Source organism: Saccoglossus kowalevskii, chromosome 9, assembly GCF_978046115.1.
Source record: "Saccoglossus kowalevskii chromosome 9, keSacKowa6.1, whole genome shotgun sequence".
Lineage (NCBI taxonomy): Eukaryota > Metazoa > Hemichordata > Enteropneusta > Harrimaniidae > Saccoglossus > Saccoglossus kowalevskii.
Window position 1 is genome coordinate 10,379,749 of NC_140649.1, and position 18,492 is coordinate 10,398,240.

General features: G+C 36.0%; 1 protein-coding gene across 4 annotated transcripts in view; it reads left to right on the forward strand.

Annotated features, from left to right (window-relative positions):
* LOC100367211 (oxysterol-binding protein-related protein 9-like) overlaps window positions 1–18,492 on the forward strand; it is a 44,707-nt gene that overhangs the window by 4,822 nt on the left and 21,393 nt on the right. For 3 of the 4 annotated variants that reach the window (XM_085503148.1, XM_085503149.1, XM_085503151.1), the window contains exons 2-7: window positions 2,964–3,014; window positions 3,796–3,874; window positions 6,217–6,293; window positions 13,837–14,013; window positions 14,843–14,893; window positions 17,750–17,846. In XM_085503148.1, coding sequence (XP_085359274.1) covers window positions 2,964–3,014; window positions 3,796–3,874; window positions 6,217–6,293; window positions 13,837–14,013; window positions 14,843–14,893; window positions 17,750–17,846 — 532 coding nt within the window. Of the gene's footprint in view, window positions 1–2,963; window positions 3,015–3,795; window positions 3,875–6,076; window positions 6,294–13,836; window positions 14,014–14,842; window positions 14,894–17,734; window positions 17,847–18,492 lie in introns of those variants that run through there. The other variant, XM_085503150.1, reaches the window with a different exon arrangement.

Genomic DNA, 18,492 nt, shown 5'->3' on the forward strand with positions numbered 1-18,492 from the left:
GATTTGTTGTGCTACGCAAAATGTTTACAATCTGTTTCCATCGCATGCTATAGTAATGTTAAATGAAATGAGTGTTGGAATGTGACGTCTGTAATCTTGAACTTGTCAATGTTGGTTATATTTTGTAAGGATGAAATCAAACTTTGGAACAAGTGCAAATATGTTTTTGGAATGAGCACAGTTGAGAATTTTACAGAATGATCCTGCTGATCTTGTAACCATAACAGTCATTATTTTACATCGTTACAGAATTTGGATTCTCCCTGACAAATTGTTAAATGCAAGTTATGCAACTTATTGTGTCTGCATATTTTTACGTTGCACTTCTAGAATATTCATGAAGCTTTATTGAGGCCTTGGGACTATATGTATTACAGTGTTTGCGAATTATGGGAGATTTTTAATGATTAATTAATTAATTCTTATTCTGAATCTCAGTTATTGAGAACAGAAGTGAATCTGTGAATCAGTGCCGATGTGTTACCTCTGAGTTTTATTTTCAAGAAATGTGAGAAGACCAACTTTCTCTGTGAAATTGGACAATATGATTCTATTCGACTTCGTGCATTTTGTATTCAAGTACACCTGATTCAAGGTTTGGGGGATCAAATTATTGCATTTTTCATTGTCAGTTTTGCTTCAATCGAATACTGAGTCACACATATTAGAACAATAATTGGACAATAGGAAGCCGACGCAACTAGTTGGATGCACCAACAATTGCTGAAATTGTTCAGTAAATATTTCTTGCAATATGCAAAAAGTCAGCGTGTCAGGTTCATTATATTTGACATAATAGTTGAAGAACCACAATAACAGTTCAGTAATGATCTTCAAGTGTTATTTTCAGTTTCCAGTCAACTGTATCGGGATGAAAACCTTTCTGTACCCCAGCTGCTGTTTGCAGTTTAAGTGAACACCTGGTCATGTTTTAATTGCCAACATTATACAATTCTGTGTTCAAGATTCCACACATGCGTGCCCACTAGCCATCAACACAAAGTTATTAGTGTGAAAACCTTACAAGCAATCATTCAGTCTGGCTTACCAAACATTACATCTGATTTCATACATTAGCCATCGCTGTCGCTCACTCGTTTGTTTGTTTGCTCTGTGACGACAGCTGAATATGGTTGTGATATGCAACACACATACAGATCATAGCACAGATATTGATAGTAAGTCACAGTCCCATAACTTTCCACCATATATCAAAGCCTGTTTTACATTTTCTACAATGTACTATGATTTATCACTTCAATTTCGCGATAGATAAACTTATGTAAATTTCACTCATGGAATTCCTAGAAATGCAACATGAAGAAAAAAATTTCACTGGCGATGAACTGACTGGTAATTTTTTCTCAGATTCTCAAATTACGCTGAAATGGCAAACGTTCCTAGTGGGTTATAGTAATTTATACAGCAGAGTACACTTATTTCTACTTGTGTCCCTTGCATGGTTTGCCCTTTTGCATTTATTACTCATTTTTATTATTTTAAGTAAGTTATTAGCTCATTTCAGTTATCTATATACTTTAAGTGTATTATTATATTTTGCTATTGCTTATGTGAAAACACTGTTCACATTAATAAATCACTGTGTATGTTTTAAAACCCTTCCAAACAAAGTCACTGGGTTATATAGTTAGGCATCCATGAATGTAATTCCTTTTTTGCAAGAGATGGTATGCCTGTATTTCAGACTGTTTTATTTTTACATGATACTATAATAACCAAGTGAGTGGGAGTTTCAGTAAAAACCATAACATAACCATAATGCTTGGAACTCGTGAAGGCTTGATGCAAGTCGATTACGTTGATGTATTGCTAGATGTATAGACAAAAAAATGGCTGATTACATAAAACTGAAAGCGAAAGCTCATCAGTGATGTTTCACATAAAAGGTTTCACAGCTTTTTCTTCATTTACATTCAGCAATGCTTTTTCAGATTACTATGCCGTCTATATGACGCACCTAAAATTCTTTGGGCCTTTCACATTTTCGTCAGTATTTCAATCCAAGACAATTTTAGAATCTAGTTTTCAGCTTTAAAGTTTGACACCTTTAATTCATTAATTTTAACCCCTGTGTTTTAAAATGGTGACCTCTAGACTGTTTAGAGCTAAACTATTCCAATATTTCCAGTACCAGTGTGGTTATATCAACTTCATTTTTGGAAACAACTTGGAATGATTCATGTATGCACATCGACAATTTGATTTTAGAAACTATACCAACCTTTAAGTTTTGAAAACTGTGGATACTTCACTCATTGGCTCATGTGTAAAATAACCCTTCTCCTCTAGTTTTTTGCATCAGTAGTGTAGTGTACTTCAGTAATCTTCTGAGTAAACTAATTTTTCAAGGCTCGGCCTCTTTCATGAAAACAATAACTTTGGGATTCTCCTACAGTAATGCGCCCAACTCTGAACTGAATTCTTTGAATTGAAAATTGGTCAAAAATGCACACAACTTATATTCATAATTCCTAAAATAGTTCAGATACAATGTACAGTACTTATTTCCTCAGATTTGCAAATAGCTAAAATATTCACTCTGAATTTGAAGAAGAAAAAAAATTCTTTTCTTATGTGCAAGATGCAATTCTGTTCAAGATACTAGTAATATGTTATACAATTACATGTACCACTAACCATTAATGTTTGTATTGAGTATTTGCCCCGCCTTATAGAATCGTAATCTTAAAAGCTTCGTCATGGTAGACTGCCTCTTAATTCAGTTCCTTCAATATACAGTGAATGACTAAATTGTGCGCATTCGATACACATACTGTATTTTTATGGCATTTTGATTAGGTTTTGTTGATGTTAAACTTCTACCAATCATCGTCTAATATTCATATGTCAAGCTGTGCTTGCTTCACAACAATCAAATACTGATGTGATGTGTCTGGGTCGTAAACTTGCTTTTTACTCTCTTTATTCCTTTATCATTTCAGTCTAAAGAGAAAATGATGAGAGGATCCCGAAGAGGTTGTGTACGACTTAAGGTCAGTGGACATTGACTTTTGTGTCTTCTTCTGAATTGTAGATTTTTTGACATTGTCAGAGTGGATTGAATTATTTTTCACTAAAAACTGTAATGAATTGACAAATAAAATGTTGTATGATTTATCATGAATATACATGCAAACCATTCAAAACATGTTGTAATTTTAGTGTTGATTACGTTTTCGGGAAATTATCGATAAGAGGTAAACACCCTCAATCTGGCAAGTTGGGAAATCTGGTTGAGGACTACTTGCCCCAAACATCTTTCTTTATATTTTTTTATGGTCATTTAAAATTTAAATTTGAAATTTTTAGGACAATACATGTATCCTGTATTTACTGGACTAATTAGTAGTGTTGGAAGTACCCGGTATTAGAAGTACAACAAATGTACATGTATATCAATTTTATTCAAAAAAATAAATGCTGTATCAATGTGATCTCATTCATGCCTGGTACATACCTATTCAGCAATCGGTGATTGTGAAGTAAGGCAGAAACACAAATTCAATTTTGAACTTTAATGGCGAAATATCAATCTTTCAAAAAGGAATATGGCAATGAAATATCATTACTTCATCTAAATTCTTCATCAAATATTATTAGGTGTGTAAATACCCAAAATATAAATATACTTTGTTGAAATCACAAGCCATGTTTTGACCTCGCTACGACCTTTGTTTGTCCTGTTTTTACATTTGATTTCAAGCATAACACAGTATTTCGCAGTGAACGGAAAATGATCTACTAGTACTTACAAGACTTCTCATTTTACCTAAGGCTGCCTTAATTGGCATAGATGATGAAGACGACTCCACATTTACTATTACATGTGATCAAAAAACTTTTCACTTCCAAGGTAAGCGTTCTTTCACTGTCAGTCTTGGCATTCTTTTATCGCAAAGCATTTGTGCAATTTCTCCAGTGACAGCCAGTTTGTATTTTATGGACTGGTAAATAGACTTTTGTTTTGACATACCCTGATGTAAAATATACATGTACATGTATCATTGCCGTATGTTGGAAACCATGATAGCAACATTGCTAGCATAACTCGCAGACTTGTTTGCTATTCACATCTCAAGATTGTTGCGTGATTAGACCCGTAAAATCAAACAATTTTTATGCGGGTGCATCATTCGTCTAAATGCTCAGTTTACTCGTAACACAGACATGCATCAGTGACTGTTCTGACAAAATTTTTGTTGGTTTCACATTTCATATGCAAATTTATAAGATTAGAAGGAATAAATAGTCTTCGCTTGGTATTAGGGGAGAGTAGGAAATCAAATCGGTGGTGCAGTACTGTCATCACCACAGTGGTCGGTGGTTAACTGTAGTGGGACTATCACCTTTTATGCAAATTTACGCATAGATTCCATGCCGGTGCATTATAAACCAACCAAAGAAAAAATAGTAGTATCTACTGGGAGTTGATATTTCATCTGTGAGAGAAAATATTTTAAAGAGTTAAAATGGCTGGTATATACTGCCCTCTATAGACTGGTTTAGTAAACATGCTCAGATCATTGGCATATGAGAACTTCATGTATACGTTTCAAACTACAAAATAAGTTCTTTATTCTACGTGTCTTATAGGTAGTGTGTTATATTGAAAACTAATTTGTTTATTCGTATAGCCAACTATAAATAAGTTATCTAATCAAACAACAATTGAAAATAATGAACAGTTTCATCATACCGCTTTGACAAAAAAAAAGAAAAGAAAAGAAGCTGACCACCCCTCCCCTGGGCTTGAACTTCAGACAGGTGGGATGGGGGGCACAGTTTCAAGGCCAAGTTTGATCAATTTGCCTTACCATATATGACTAATATAGGGGATACAATGTATCTGTATTTTTGTTGAGGGACACCAAGGCTTGTTATCATGTCTGCATGAAGTTGAAGTGCTGCTGAATACTGGCAACACTAGACATGATGAGTTAGTTCAGTACTTGCAGAAAATATTTAAAAATAAACCATTGTTTTCTACAAAATTTTAAAAAATACACATGTAACAGTTTGCATGCATGCCATTGAGTCATTGAGTTGTTTGGAAGGGAGTTGTAATTTCTCTGGATGTGTAAGTGTCTTTAAACTCTAGAAACATGCTCCATGTTTTATTAAATGTTTAACATTATTTCAGTGGAGCATGATATACATATTGGTCTATTTGCATATTTCTAAAACAGTATACTACCAGTACCCTACATAAACAATTGTACACAATATCATACTCTTTTATCACCAGCATTTTTACCCCAAAAATATATTTCTATTTTTGAATCCAAACTGACAATCTCTCATTATTTACATCTGAGCTATATTTTGTGGTAATCTGTTTGATTAAAATATTTCAATACAACATTACTCATTTTTTTTTTATATTATGAAATTTCTCTATTAGTTTTGGATAAAATAAATATAACTTCTAATTTGCAAAAACCTGGATCAAAACTTTTTAAAAAAAGTATCGTTATTTTTTATTTTTTTATTTTGTGAAAGGTTATAAAAGTGCATATTTTGTCGTTTAAAAGGATTTAAAACAGATGGTTTAGTAAACCTAATTTTTGAGATCACTAAAACTAACCCAATGTTATATAGTGGGACTGAATAAAAACATTATATTTCTGTATTTCACGATTTAAACAAATTTTGATTTAATTTACCTTACCTTCAATTTACAAAATAAAATTGAAATACCCTTGTGATTATAGTTACATATTATTATTATTAATAGGGTGATTTCCAGTTACTATAGCAACTATTCAAGTATTTACTTCCTCCATAGTTTTTTATTTGTTTGGTTACCGTTGATGTAGTGTGACCTTTCACCTTTCACATAATCAGGAGTGGTATCAGTTATCTGTACCGGTGTACAAAGGTCGTCAAAAATTCAGGTTGAAATGCAACACATTTTACAGGCACGTAATGCATATGTGGATATTCAGTAGTGGCAGCTGTTTCCCCGTACCCTGCAATCTACCATCGCTTTACGCTGGGCTAAAATTAGAAAGTATCTGACAAGCTTTAGCCAGGACTAAATACAGCTATTTATGGGCATGCCAATAAAAAATCGTTTCATCTACAAAATGTGGCGTGAGGGTAAACGCAAGCTACGCAAAGGCAAGAAAAAGAAGACTCATTCACATCACAATGTTCACTATGATCGCTTACATCATCCCGTACATCGTCTTGCAGCACGCGATGCAGAGGAGCGTGGTAAATGGGTGAATGGACTAGAAGAAACAATTGTCAGACATTCACAGCCGCGTTGGGTGAGTAATGCATAGGTGAATGTAATATTTACACTGCATGGAATACTGTAAAATACTTAATTTTAGTTGGAATTTTTGCTGAAAATACATTTTGGCTGTTTTGTATTGAGTTTATTTTCACTGATTTTTGACGAGTTGATTGTAAAATGTACAAAAAATGTTTATTTGCTTGATTTTTTTGTCACTGAGTCATCCCTTCAGTGGAAATATCGAACATCAATTCCAATTGAAAATAAAGTACTTTACAGTAACATGAATGGACTTTGTGATGGGTGTGTATCTGTGTATCTGTTGGGTCTGTATCAGGTGATTGGTAATGAACATATCGTACAGTAAACTGTAATTTACATGCCATAGTAGAGTAAGAAATGTGTGTCTTTATTTTCTGTTTAGTTTTATTGGTTGTTCTACAAGGTGTGAAAGATGCGTATTTTGTTTTGGTATCAGGCAAAATTTGTGTATTTTTACCGCATACACTGCTTGTGTATATACAATGTAATACATGTGTAAACACAACAGAGTGTACTATCGCATCATTATACTGCCATTTATGGCTCAAAATTATTACTTTACCAGACAAGCAGATTTTACCTTGGATAGATGGTAGTAGTATCTGTATGTCCACCTGTGCCAGACAGGCAGATTTACCTATGACAGATGATAGCAGAATCTGTATGTTCACCTGTACCAGACAAGCAGATTTTACCTTGGACAGATGGTAGTACTGTAAAATCTGCATTAGAAGCTGCGGCTTCTATTAAAATGGTACGATGCAACAGATGGGATGCGGTTTCTATTAGAACATCTACACATATGAGAAATTGTGAATGTTTGGTACTCAATTGCTCAAAAAGAATGGGTGCGACTTATATTAAAGATGCGGCTTCTAATACAGATTTTACGGTATCTGTATGTCCGCCTGTGCCAGACAAGCAGATTTACCTATGACAGGTGATAGCAGAATCTGTATGTTCACCTGTACCAGACAAGCAGATTTTACCTGGGACAGATGGTAGTAGAATCTGTATGTCCACTTGTGCCAGACAGGCAGATTTTACCCTGGACCGATGGTATTAGAATCTGTATGTCCACCTGTACCAGACAGGCAGATTTTACCTGGGACAGATGGTAGTAGTATTTGTATAGTAGAATCTGTATGTCCACTTGTGCCAGACAGGCAGATTTTACCCTGGACCGATGGTATTAGAATCTGTATGTCCACCTGTACCAGACAAGCAGATTTTACCTGGGACAGATGGTAGTAGAATCTGTATGTCCACTTGTGCCAGACAGGCAGATTTTACCCTGGACCGATGGTATTAGAATCTGTATGTCCACCTGTACCAGACAGGCAGATTTTACCTGGGACAGATGGTAGTAGTATCTGTATGTCCACCTGTACCACACAGGCAGATTTTACCTGGGACAGATGGTAGTAGTATCTGTATGTCCACCTGTACCAGACAAGCAGATTTTACCTGGGACAGATGGTAGTAGAATCTGTATGTCGACTTGTGCCAGACAGGCAGATTTTACCCTGGACCGATGGTATTAGAATCTGTATGTCCACCTGTACCAGACAAGCAGATTTTACCTGGGACAGATGGTAGTAGTATCTGTATGTCCACCTGTACCAGACAAGCAGATTTTACCTGGGACAGATGGTAATAGAATCTGTATGTCCACTTGTACTAGACAGGCAGATTTTACCTAGGACAGATGGTAGTAGTATCTGTATGTCCACCTGTACCAGAGAGGCAGATTTTACCTTGGATAGATGGTAGTAGAATCTGTATGTCCACCTGTACCAGACAGGCAGATTTTACCTGGGATAGATGGTAGTAGAATCTGTATGTCCACCTGTACCAGACAGGCAGATTTTACCTGGGATAGATGGTAGTAGAATCTGTATGTCCACCTATACCAGACAGGCAGATTTTACCCAGTACAGATGGTAGTAGAATCTGTATGTCCATCTGTACCAGACAGGCAGATTTTACCCAGTACAGATGGTAGTAGAATCTGTATGTCCACCTGTACCAGACAGGCAGATTTTACCCAGTACAGATGGTAGTAGAATCTGTATGTCCATCTGTACCAGACAGGCAGATTTTACCCAGTACAGATGGTAGTAGAATCTGTATGTCCACCTGTACCAGACAGGCAGATTGTACCCTGGACCGATGGTATTAGAATCTGTATGTCCACCTGTACCAGACAGGCAGATTTTACCTGGGACAGATGGTAGTAGAATCTGTATGTCCACTTGTGCCAGACAGGCAGATTTTACCCTGGACAGATGGTATTAGAATCTGTATGTCCACCTGTACCAGACAGGAAGATTTTACCTGGGACAGATGGTAGTAGTATTTGTATAGTAGAATCTGTATGTCCACTTGTGCCAGACAGGCAGATTTTACCCTGGACCGATGGTATTAGAATCTGTATGTCCACCTGTACCAGACAAGCAGATTTTACCTGGGACAGATGGTAGTAGAATCTGTATGTCCACTTGTGCCAGACAGGCAGATTTTACCCTGGACAGATGGTAGTAGAATCTGTATGTCCACCTGTACCAGACAGGCAGATTTTACCTGGGACAGATGGTAGTAGTATCTGTATGTCCACCTGTACCAGACAAGCAGATTTTACCTGGGACAGATGGTAGTAGAATCTGTATGCCCATCTGTACCAGACAGGCAGATTTTACCCAGTACAGATGGTAGTAGAATCTGTATGTCCACCTGTACCAGACAGGCAGATTGTACCCTGGACCGATGGTATTAGAATCTGTATGTCCACCTGTACCAGACAGGCAGATTTTACCTGGGACAGATGGTAGTAGAATCTGTATGTCCACTTGTGCCAGACAGGCAGATTTTACCCTGGACAGATGGTATTAGAATCTGTATGTCCACCTGTACCAGACAGGAAGATTTTACCTGGGACAGATGGTAGTAGTATCTGTATGTCCACCTGTACCACACAGGCAGATTTTACCTGGGACAGATGGTAGTAGTATCTGTATGTCCACCTGTACCAGACAAGCAGATTTTACCTGGGACAGATGGTAGTAGTATCTGTATGTCCACCTGTACCACACAGGCAGATTTTACCTGGGACAGATGGTAGTAGTATCTGTATGTCCACCTGTACCAGACAAGCAGATTTTACCTGGGACAGATGGTAGTAGAATCTGTATGTCCACTTGTGCCAGACAGGCAGATTTTACCCTGGACCGATGGTATTAGAATCTGTATGTCCACCTGTACCAGACAGGCAGATTTTACCTGGGACAGATGGTAGTAGTATCTGTATGTCCACCTGTATCATACAGGCAGATTTTACCTTGGACAGTTGGTAGTAGCATCTGTAAGTCCACGTGTACCACACAGGCAGATTTTACCTGGGACAGATAGTAGTAGAATCTGTATATCCACTTGTACTAGACAGGCAGATTTTACCTGGGATAGATGGTAGTAGTATCTGTATATCCACTTGTACTAGACATGCAGATTTTACCTGGGACAGATGGTAGTAGAATCTGTATGTCCACCTGTACCAGACAGGCAGATTTAACCTGGGACATATGGTAGTAGTATCTGTATGTCCACCTTTACCAGACAGGCAGATTTTACCTGGGACAGATGGTAATAGAATCTGTATGTCCACTTGTACTTGACAGGCAGATTTTACCTGTGACAGATGGTAGTAGAATCTGTATGTCTACCTGTACCAGACAGGCAGATTTTACCTGGGACAGATGGTAGTAGTATTTGTATGTCCACCTGTACCAGACAGGCAGATTTTACCTGGGACAGATGGTAGTAGTACATGTATCTGTATGTCCACCTGTACCAGACAGGCAGATTTTACCTGGGATAGATGGTAGGAGAATCTGTATGTCCACCTATACCAGACAGGCAGATTTTACCCAGTACAGATGGTAGTAGAATCTGTATGTCCATCTGTACCAGACAGGCAGATTTTACCCAGTACAGATGGTAGTAGAATCTGTATGTCCACCTGTACCAGACAGGCAGATTTTACCCAGTACAGATGGTAGTAGAATCTGTATGTCCATCTGTACCAGACAGGCAGATTTTACCCAGTACAGATGGTAGTAGAATCTGTATGTCCACCTGTACCAGACAGGCAGATTTTACCCAGTACAGATGGTAGTAGAATCTGTATGTCCATCTGTACCAGACAGGCAGATTTTACCCAGTACAGATGGTAGTAGAATCTGTATGTCCATCTGTACCAGACAGGCAGATTTTACAGCTGGGTTGATTTATTTATTTGTTTATTTTAGGTCTTTACATCCAAGAATAGGTTTTCATGCTCTGCATATAGAGTATGCTGTTATCAGTCATCATTAAAAATGTCAGCTCCCTCACTGTGTAATGTAGGAGCTTTGGGCAACATGATAAAAAGTCCTGTACTTCTGTTACTTGAAAATGATAGTTTGTCTGTTGCTGGATGGATAATTATAATTTCTTGTAAACTTGCCAAGTGAAAAAGAGAGTTGGTATTGGCAATGTATTTTTTCAAAGAGAATTTCTAATATTTTTAAATGATGAACAAATTATTTAAATATTGCTTATTTGTAGATTTTAAACATTAAAAAAAATTGAAATCTATAATGTTAGGATTAATCATTTCTACCCCCTTTTTGTTGCTAACGCTTCCAGTAACTTGGCAACCATGGAACATGCCAAGGAATTTCAAAGTGCCTTACGAGATGACTTCCGTAACACAGGTTCTGATTGGTTGATGTTTCTATGAGACATCATTGTGACTTACATTTACTTTGTGTGATGTACATGTTCATGTAGTAAGAAGGATTGCACACTATTGACAGGATTAAATCAACTAGAGCATGTAAATATAATTTTAAAGCTTTGAAATATCATTTTTCCTCAAAAATGTTTGTGCATTTTTCTATTTTTTTTTTTTCAATTTTAGACCAAATGTTCATCATTTCTAAATGGCTTCAAGTCTTGATCACAATTTCAGGAAAATTATAAAAAAAAATATTGGAAAAATCATAAAAAAAATTATTGGAAAAATTATAAAAAAATTATTGGAGTTATTCATAACTTGCTTAAAAAAATGTTTAGTATTTACATGTCAAAAGTACAGTGTTGTAGGACTATAGGTTTTGTACGTTTGTACGTTTGTATTAGGCTATCAGTATTCTCAAACTAAACCTATATTTTACTTTTGAGGTGTACATTGTGTTATCTGTGTACATTGCCATAGTCTGCATACATGTAAAATATCAAGGCATCCGGAACAAACTAATATGTGTCATTTTTGACAGCAAAATTTCATTAATTTTTCAAAACATGGAATTTTATTTCTCTGGAAGCGGATTGAATCATCATAATACTAACCCACACGAATACATGTATGATGTCGAATTGTGCACACCACAGATTATAACAAATAATCTCTAGTGGGATGGTCATAGTTTAATCACCTTCTTCTCTGTTGTATGAAAGAGAGGACAGAGACACTTTTCTCCAAATAAAAAAATGTTGTTCTTATAACATTCTTTTCAAAAGTAGGGGAATAGAGATGTTGTTCAAATTTGTCTCTGTGTTACAACTATGTTTAAATTTTTTTTCACAAATAACAACTGCTTTTGCAGATATAAGTGTCATAAATCATGTTCAAAGTTGTTTACATAACCCAGTTTTGCAAAGTTTTGAATTTCTATAAAATCACAATTTTGTGACATATTCTCTATAACATGGCCGCCCCAAAAAAAAGGTTCAGGCAGTAAAGCATAGGGTAGGGTAGACTCATAGGAACAAATTATATAATAATTTATTAAATTTAATCCATTTAATTCAGAACCAAAATTACATACACGATAGTAAACAAAAGAACTCATGGTAGTATATTCATGATAATAGCTTGCAGAAAGCTGGAAAATTAATTCTGTATTATTTTCTAGCTGGCTAGATTATTTTCATAATTTGCACAGCCTAACATTTTACTTGTTGCTTATTTAATTTAACCCTTTGAGGACCACAGTTTTTTCCACCCAGAATTCTCAGCAAATATTTTCACTTTTTGTAAAATAATCATCAAATTTTGTCATCATTTTGGACCTTAAAGATTTTAGGATATTGCTTTTAGTTTTTGATCAAAAGGTTTGTCAATTTTTTATCTGCATTTCATGTGGGGAGGAGCAGACTACAAACTCATTTTGTAGATGGTGCCAAAAGTTGACAATGACTATCAAATGGGGAATGTCATAAAAGTAATTTAATCTCACTATTTTCATCGACCAGCTATATTTTGTACCAAATCTGACAATTTGGCCGAGAACAGCTTGCCTTCAGAAAGTAGCAAAGAAACAAACAAACAAACATACCACCTAGACTATATCAATTACTGCGTTTCTGATAAATTTATTCCCTGCAATATGCAGAGGTCTAAACATGAGTTATCTTTAAATGTCCTTTGACACAATCACATTCGACACCTAATGAGGTCACATGTTGTTTGTGAATTCTCTACTCAGTTGTCTGAGTAAAGTGTGTCACCTTTTACATTAAGCAGTATTGGCATGTATGCCAAATAATTTAAATATTAATGTATGTAATTCTGAAACAAAATAGCATAGACATAAATCATATCATGATTCATATGTGATTAATTATTCATGACATCATTCGATTTGGGCAAATGAATATTTAATAGTAAATTTATCAAAATTTATATAATTGTTGACGCACTGAAATCATTTTGCAAAGTATTTTGTTCAGGTAGTGTATTTTTTGTATTGATAATAAATAACTGAAAAGTCACAACAAAGAATGCACTCCGGGTTGAAAATACCTGCATTTATGTTTTCCATATTCCATCCGATACACACACTGTACATAGTTATGTTAGTGGTTTACAGTGAAATGATTGCCTGTCTGTATACCCAAGATTGGGTAGTTTTTCAGTCGGGTTGGTAAACTTGTAAGCTCGTGGTCCGGTAAAATTTGTCATTGTCTTCTTCAATACAAATTTCGAAAATGCAATTTACTTATTTTGATATTATTTTGAACGCCATTCTTCTATGAATTCTGAAATAAAAATCATGAAAAAAAAAATGCAGCGATTTAAAATGGGTTTAAATTATCTGTATTGTGTGTCAGTAGAAAGTAGAAAAGTTTTTGTGGTACTTATGGAATAGGAATGGAATTTTTTTTAAATAATATTTATTGCTGGCCTGGTAACTTTCCTGTAGGGCTGGTAAAATTAGAAATTTACCTGCACCACTGTCTGGTAACACCATTTTTAGAAATTTAAACAAGGATTCTGTCAGTTGTATTTTTAGTAAAAAGCATTTAAAAGCATCATCCCAAACAACCCTATTGAAACAGTGTTGTCGTTTTTTATTACACAGTGCGCGAGTTGTTTACGCTGAAAGATAGCTAATCAAAATTGTCCAAATATTTTCACATATCTGTGAATGAAACCTTCATTTGCTTAAATCAAGAAGGGTCACCGCTAACATAATTGACACATATTTCAGTGTGACGTCTCCAGTACTGGTGTTCCTACACTTGAAGATTTTGATAAGAAGTTAGTTGAAGCTGATGCCTACCTCCAGATCTTGATAGACCAGTGTAATGCCTTGGAAATAAAAATAGAGAAATGTCAAGATGAAGAGGAGAAAAAAAAATATGAATCCTTGAAAGATGCTGCTCATGTAAGTACAGTGTCTACTGTATTGTATATTCATTTTCATTTGGCATTTATTTTCGCTGAATCAGTGAAAAGAAAATCCTGTGAAAATATTTTTTTTTTCTATTCTTCTCATCCAAAATTCATTGAAAATAAATGTTAAACAAAATGTCTTTTCAACAAAATTATTCCAGCTAAAATAAAATATTCTGTTTTTTTCTTCTGTTTTTTTAATTATCGCTGTGCATTTCCTGTCTTAGAATTTCACGATTTTCGTTCCTGAGTTATTTTATGTGCAAATATCGAGGGCAAGTGTGCATCGTCACAGTCTTTCTATATATACCATTCTGGAAACTGACCAACTTTCTTTCAAACAGTGTACATCACAGATAAGTTAATGGATTAAAACATTTTAGACAATAGTTGTGCCTGTCATCAACACTGCACAGAACAGTCATTATATCGCTGAACATAAGAAAATGCACTGGTCAGTAATAGGAAAGTTTGATGAGAGAGAAGCAGAATTTAGAATCTTTCTTGAGCTAACCCCTTGTGCGTTAAACCAACTACAAACAATGCATTCATCAGTTTAGGGATTAAATATAGTCTTCTATAGGGACTTATTTTCAATCTATCTTCAATCTTCGGTATGTATTAACATTTAGCAAGATTTGAGTTACCCTGTATAATGCAAACCACCTGTAACAATACACAATTAGTGGATAAGCAAGAACACTAGCAAATATAACTGAACACTAACACTAACCATTTTTTTGACAGTCTCACTCGCATGCTTGTTGAAATGTTATTTATTTGAACTCAATTCTCACAAGGTTCATTTATTCCTATTTCAGAATCTATTGGAATCAATAAAGCAATCTATCGTGTTGTTACAACTTGCAAAGGTACGAAATTTGACATCTCATTTTTATTTTATTTGTTGTTTTTATCTGACTGCTTTACAATCTGTATGATTCTTATGTCTTTAGTGATGCCACTATCTTGCACCTGTATAATTTTCTTTTTTTAATCTTGAAATTTCTCATTTTTGCTGTCTTGTGTGCATGTACACGTCTTATCTTTGTTTTGTAAATATGTGAATAACAAAGCCTCCTCCCTTCTCCAAAAAAACACTCACCAAATATAATGTGACATTAAGCTCATAGATAAATGTGACATATGACAAATTTTCAACCAGTGAAACAATGTAGGTAAAGGTGACACAGAGCAAATTCCCAACCAGTGACACAATGTATGTAAATGTGACATATGGCAAATTTTCAACCAGTGACACAATGTAGGTAAATGTGACATATTGGCAAATTTTCAACCAGTGACACAATGTAGGTAACAGATACATGGCAAATTTCCAACCATTGAAACAATGTAAGTAAATATGACATGCCTAATTCCCAGTGAGTGACACAATGTCGGTGAATGTGACACATGGCAAATTCCCAACCAGGGACACAATGAAGGTAAATGTGACATATGCCTAATTCCCTGTGAGTGACACAATGTAGGCGAATGTGACACATGGCAAATTCTCAACCATTGACACAATGTAAGTAAATGTGACATATGCCTAATTCCCAGTGAGTGACACAATGTAGGTGAATGTGACACATGGCAAATTCCCAACCAGAGACACAATGTAAGTAAATGTGACATATGCCTAATTCCCAGTGAGTGAGACAATGTAGGTGAATGTGACACAAGGCAAATTCCCAACCATTGAAACAATGTAAGTAAATATGACATATGCCTAATTCCCAGTGAGTGACACAATGTCGGTGAATGTGACACATGGCAAATTCCCAACCAGGGACACAATGAAGGTAAATGTGACATATGCCTAATTCCCTGTGAGTGACACAATGTAGGCGAATGTGACACATGGCAAATTCTCAACCATTGACACAATGTAAGTAAATGTGACATATGCCTAATTCCCAGTGAGTGACACAATGTAGGTGAATGTGACACATGGCAAATTCCCAACCAGAGACACAATGTAAGTAAATGTGACATATGCCTAATTCCCAGTGAGTGACACAATGTCGGTGAATGTGACACATGGCAAATTCCCAACCAGGGACACAATGAAGGTAAATGTGACATATGCCTAATTCCCAGTGAGTGACACAATGTAGATGAATGTGACACAAGGCAAATTCCCAACCAGTGACATCACAATGTATGTAAGTAAATGTGACACATATTTTAAACTCCCACCCAGTCACATAATATAGGTACCGTATTACCCCGGGCACGCGCCCAGGGGCCTGAACATACAAAATCGGGAAAAAATGTGAGTGGGCGCTTACTCGAGGACCACCCCAAAAAAGATTTTAAAAAGTTGTTTTTGTGATCGTATGATAAGGTCAAATAAAGGAATGCTTTCGTACACTTTGTACATGTACTTATTTCTTGATTTATGCGAGGTTTCAATAAACGTGAGCACTTGGTCAAGAACTGTGGGAACACTAAGACACAGGGTCGAATTTCAAGAATAAAACTTGTTTTATGTCAGCGAATGAAGTTGTATTACTCACTGAAATTGGCTACAAAGTATGGTAAGTATTGTAATCAATGCACAGTTACTATTTTAGTGACCATGATCAGTGCATGCAAGTCGAAACGGCCCGGAAAAACTACCGGCTGTAATCCAAGATGACGATGACCTCATTAGCATAATTTTGTTCACGCACGTATTGATACTTCGTATCGTAATTACTGAAGAATAGCAGACAGGGTTATGAAACAAATAAACCTTTTATTACTGATGTGAAATGTTTACAAACTATTGTGAATATATAAACATATCCAAATGGCGATACATAAAAAACAGACTGAAAATAAACTCTGGTCGACCTCATTAACATGATTTATTCATGCACCCACACACGTGACAAAATTACAAAAATAACGATGATGCAACAAGTTCCCATCGTCGGCATGCCTCATTATGGTTATCGTAATGGACTTGAGGTCGGCAAAATGTTTTTTCTTCAACGACAGAAAAATAATCCACATGACCGTAATGCCATAGCTGTGATGAAGGATGGAAAGAAAGTAGCAAGTTTACGACGTGATGTCTCAAAAGTGCTAGCTCCCGTTATGGATTCGCAGTCAGCGAAATACTACGCTTTGAAACCAAGGCTAAGTGCTTCAAACCACTCACCAAGGTATGGATCGTTGCAATATTGCAATATTGGATTCATCGTGAATGAAGAGAAAGCAGAACGTGTGCGCCACATGCTGCATGGTTCATCTTACGTTGTTAAGTTCCAATGAGTTTTTACGTAAAAATGCAAACAAAGTGGCCCTTTTCAGGGCCACCACACACTCCAAAAAGAGAACTACCGTAACAAACACACGTTTTTGACAAATAAAACTTTATTGTTGACCCCGTTCTTGGCTAAAAATCACCCTGGGCGTTTAACCGAGGATGTCCCCAACATGTAACTTTTATGAAAACAGGGGGTGGGCGCTTGCTCAGGGATGGGCGCGTGCCCGGGGTAATACGGTAATGTAACACATAGTAACCTCCCACGCCTGGTTAACTCCCACCCAGTCACATAAAATAGGTAATGTGACATATATCCACTGCACTAAATGTTAAGTACTGAATTCTGTTCTAACTCTTCTCGTCACCTTTGATGGTAATCTCTATGCATTTACTGCTGCCTGTCATCTCTTCAAGCTCTCACAATGTTTTTTTCTTTCTTCGCTTGTTTCACCAGTGTTTTCTCTCTCAGAATGCTGTCAATCCAATGAATGGAGTTGTACAAGTTGAATCCTTTCCGGAAGATACGCCCAACTATGCAGAGAAAGCGACCAGAGCCATGGGACTAGGTTGGTAATAATCATCGTTGCACTAACTGTCAAATACCCCTATATCTGTAATATGAATACGAACATACAGGTACATTGTACTAAAGCCTTAAAACTGCTTTATATGCAGAACACTACTCGCCGATCAGCAGGAAAACTGATCAAATCAGTTAGTTCGGCAATAAATCTTAAAATATTAGATCACTGAATGTAGCCTGTACTAAAGGCAATTACCAAATAAAAATCCGTTTTAGTTCTCATCTGACAAATTCCGGAACAGGAACTTGAATATTGCTCGTTCACATTTGGACATACAATGTAAAGTTCTCAAGCATGCTAAGAGTGAATGATTTTAAATTTAGTCTTGACTCGTGGTGTAGTACTGATACACATCAATTTATTTTGCAATCATATCTTCAATGTACTTTGATGAATTCTTTTTTAAAATTGGTACAAAAACAGAAAATAATGGTATCCATATGGATGTTGATTTGTTTTTTCCTCTGACTGACTGGTGTCTATTTTAGTCCCCCCCTCCCTCCAAAAAATTTTTATGAATTGATTTGATTGGATTCAAGCTTGGTATAAATATGAAACCTTATGGTATTGATACATTTTGCTTGGAGATTTCATTTAAAATGACTGACTGGTGGCCATGTCGTTTTAT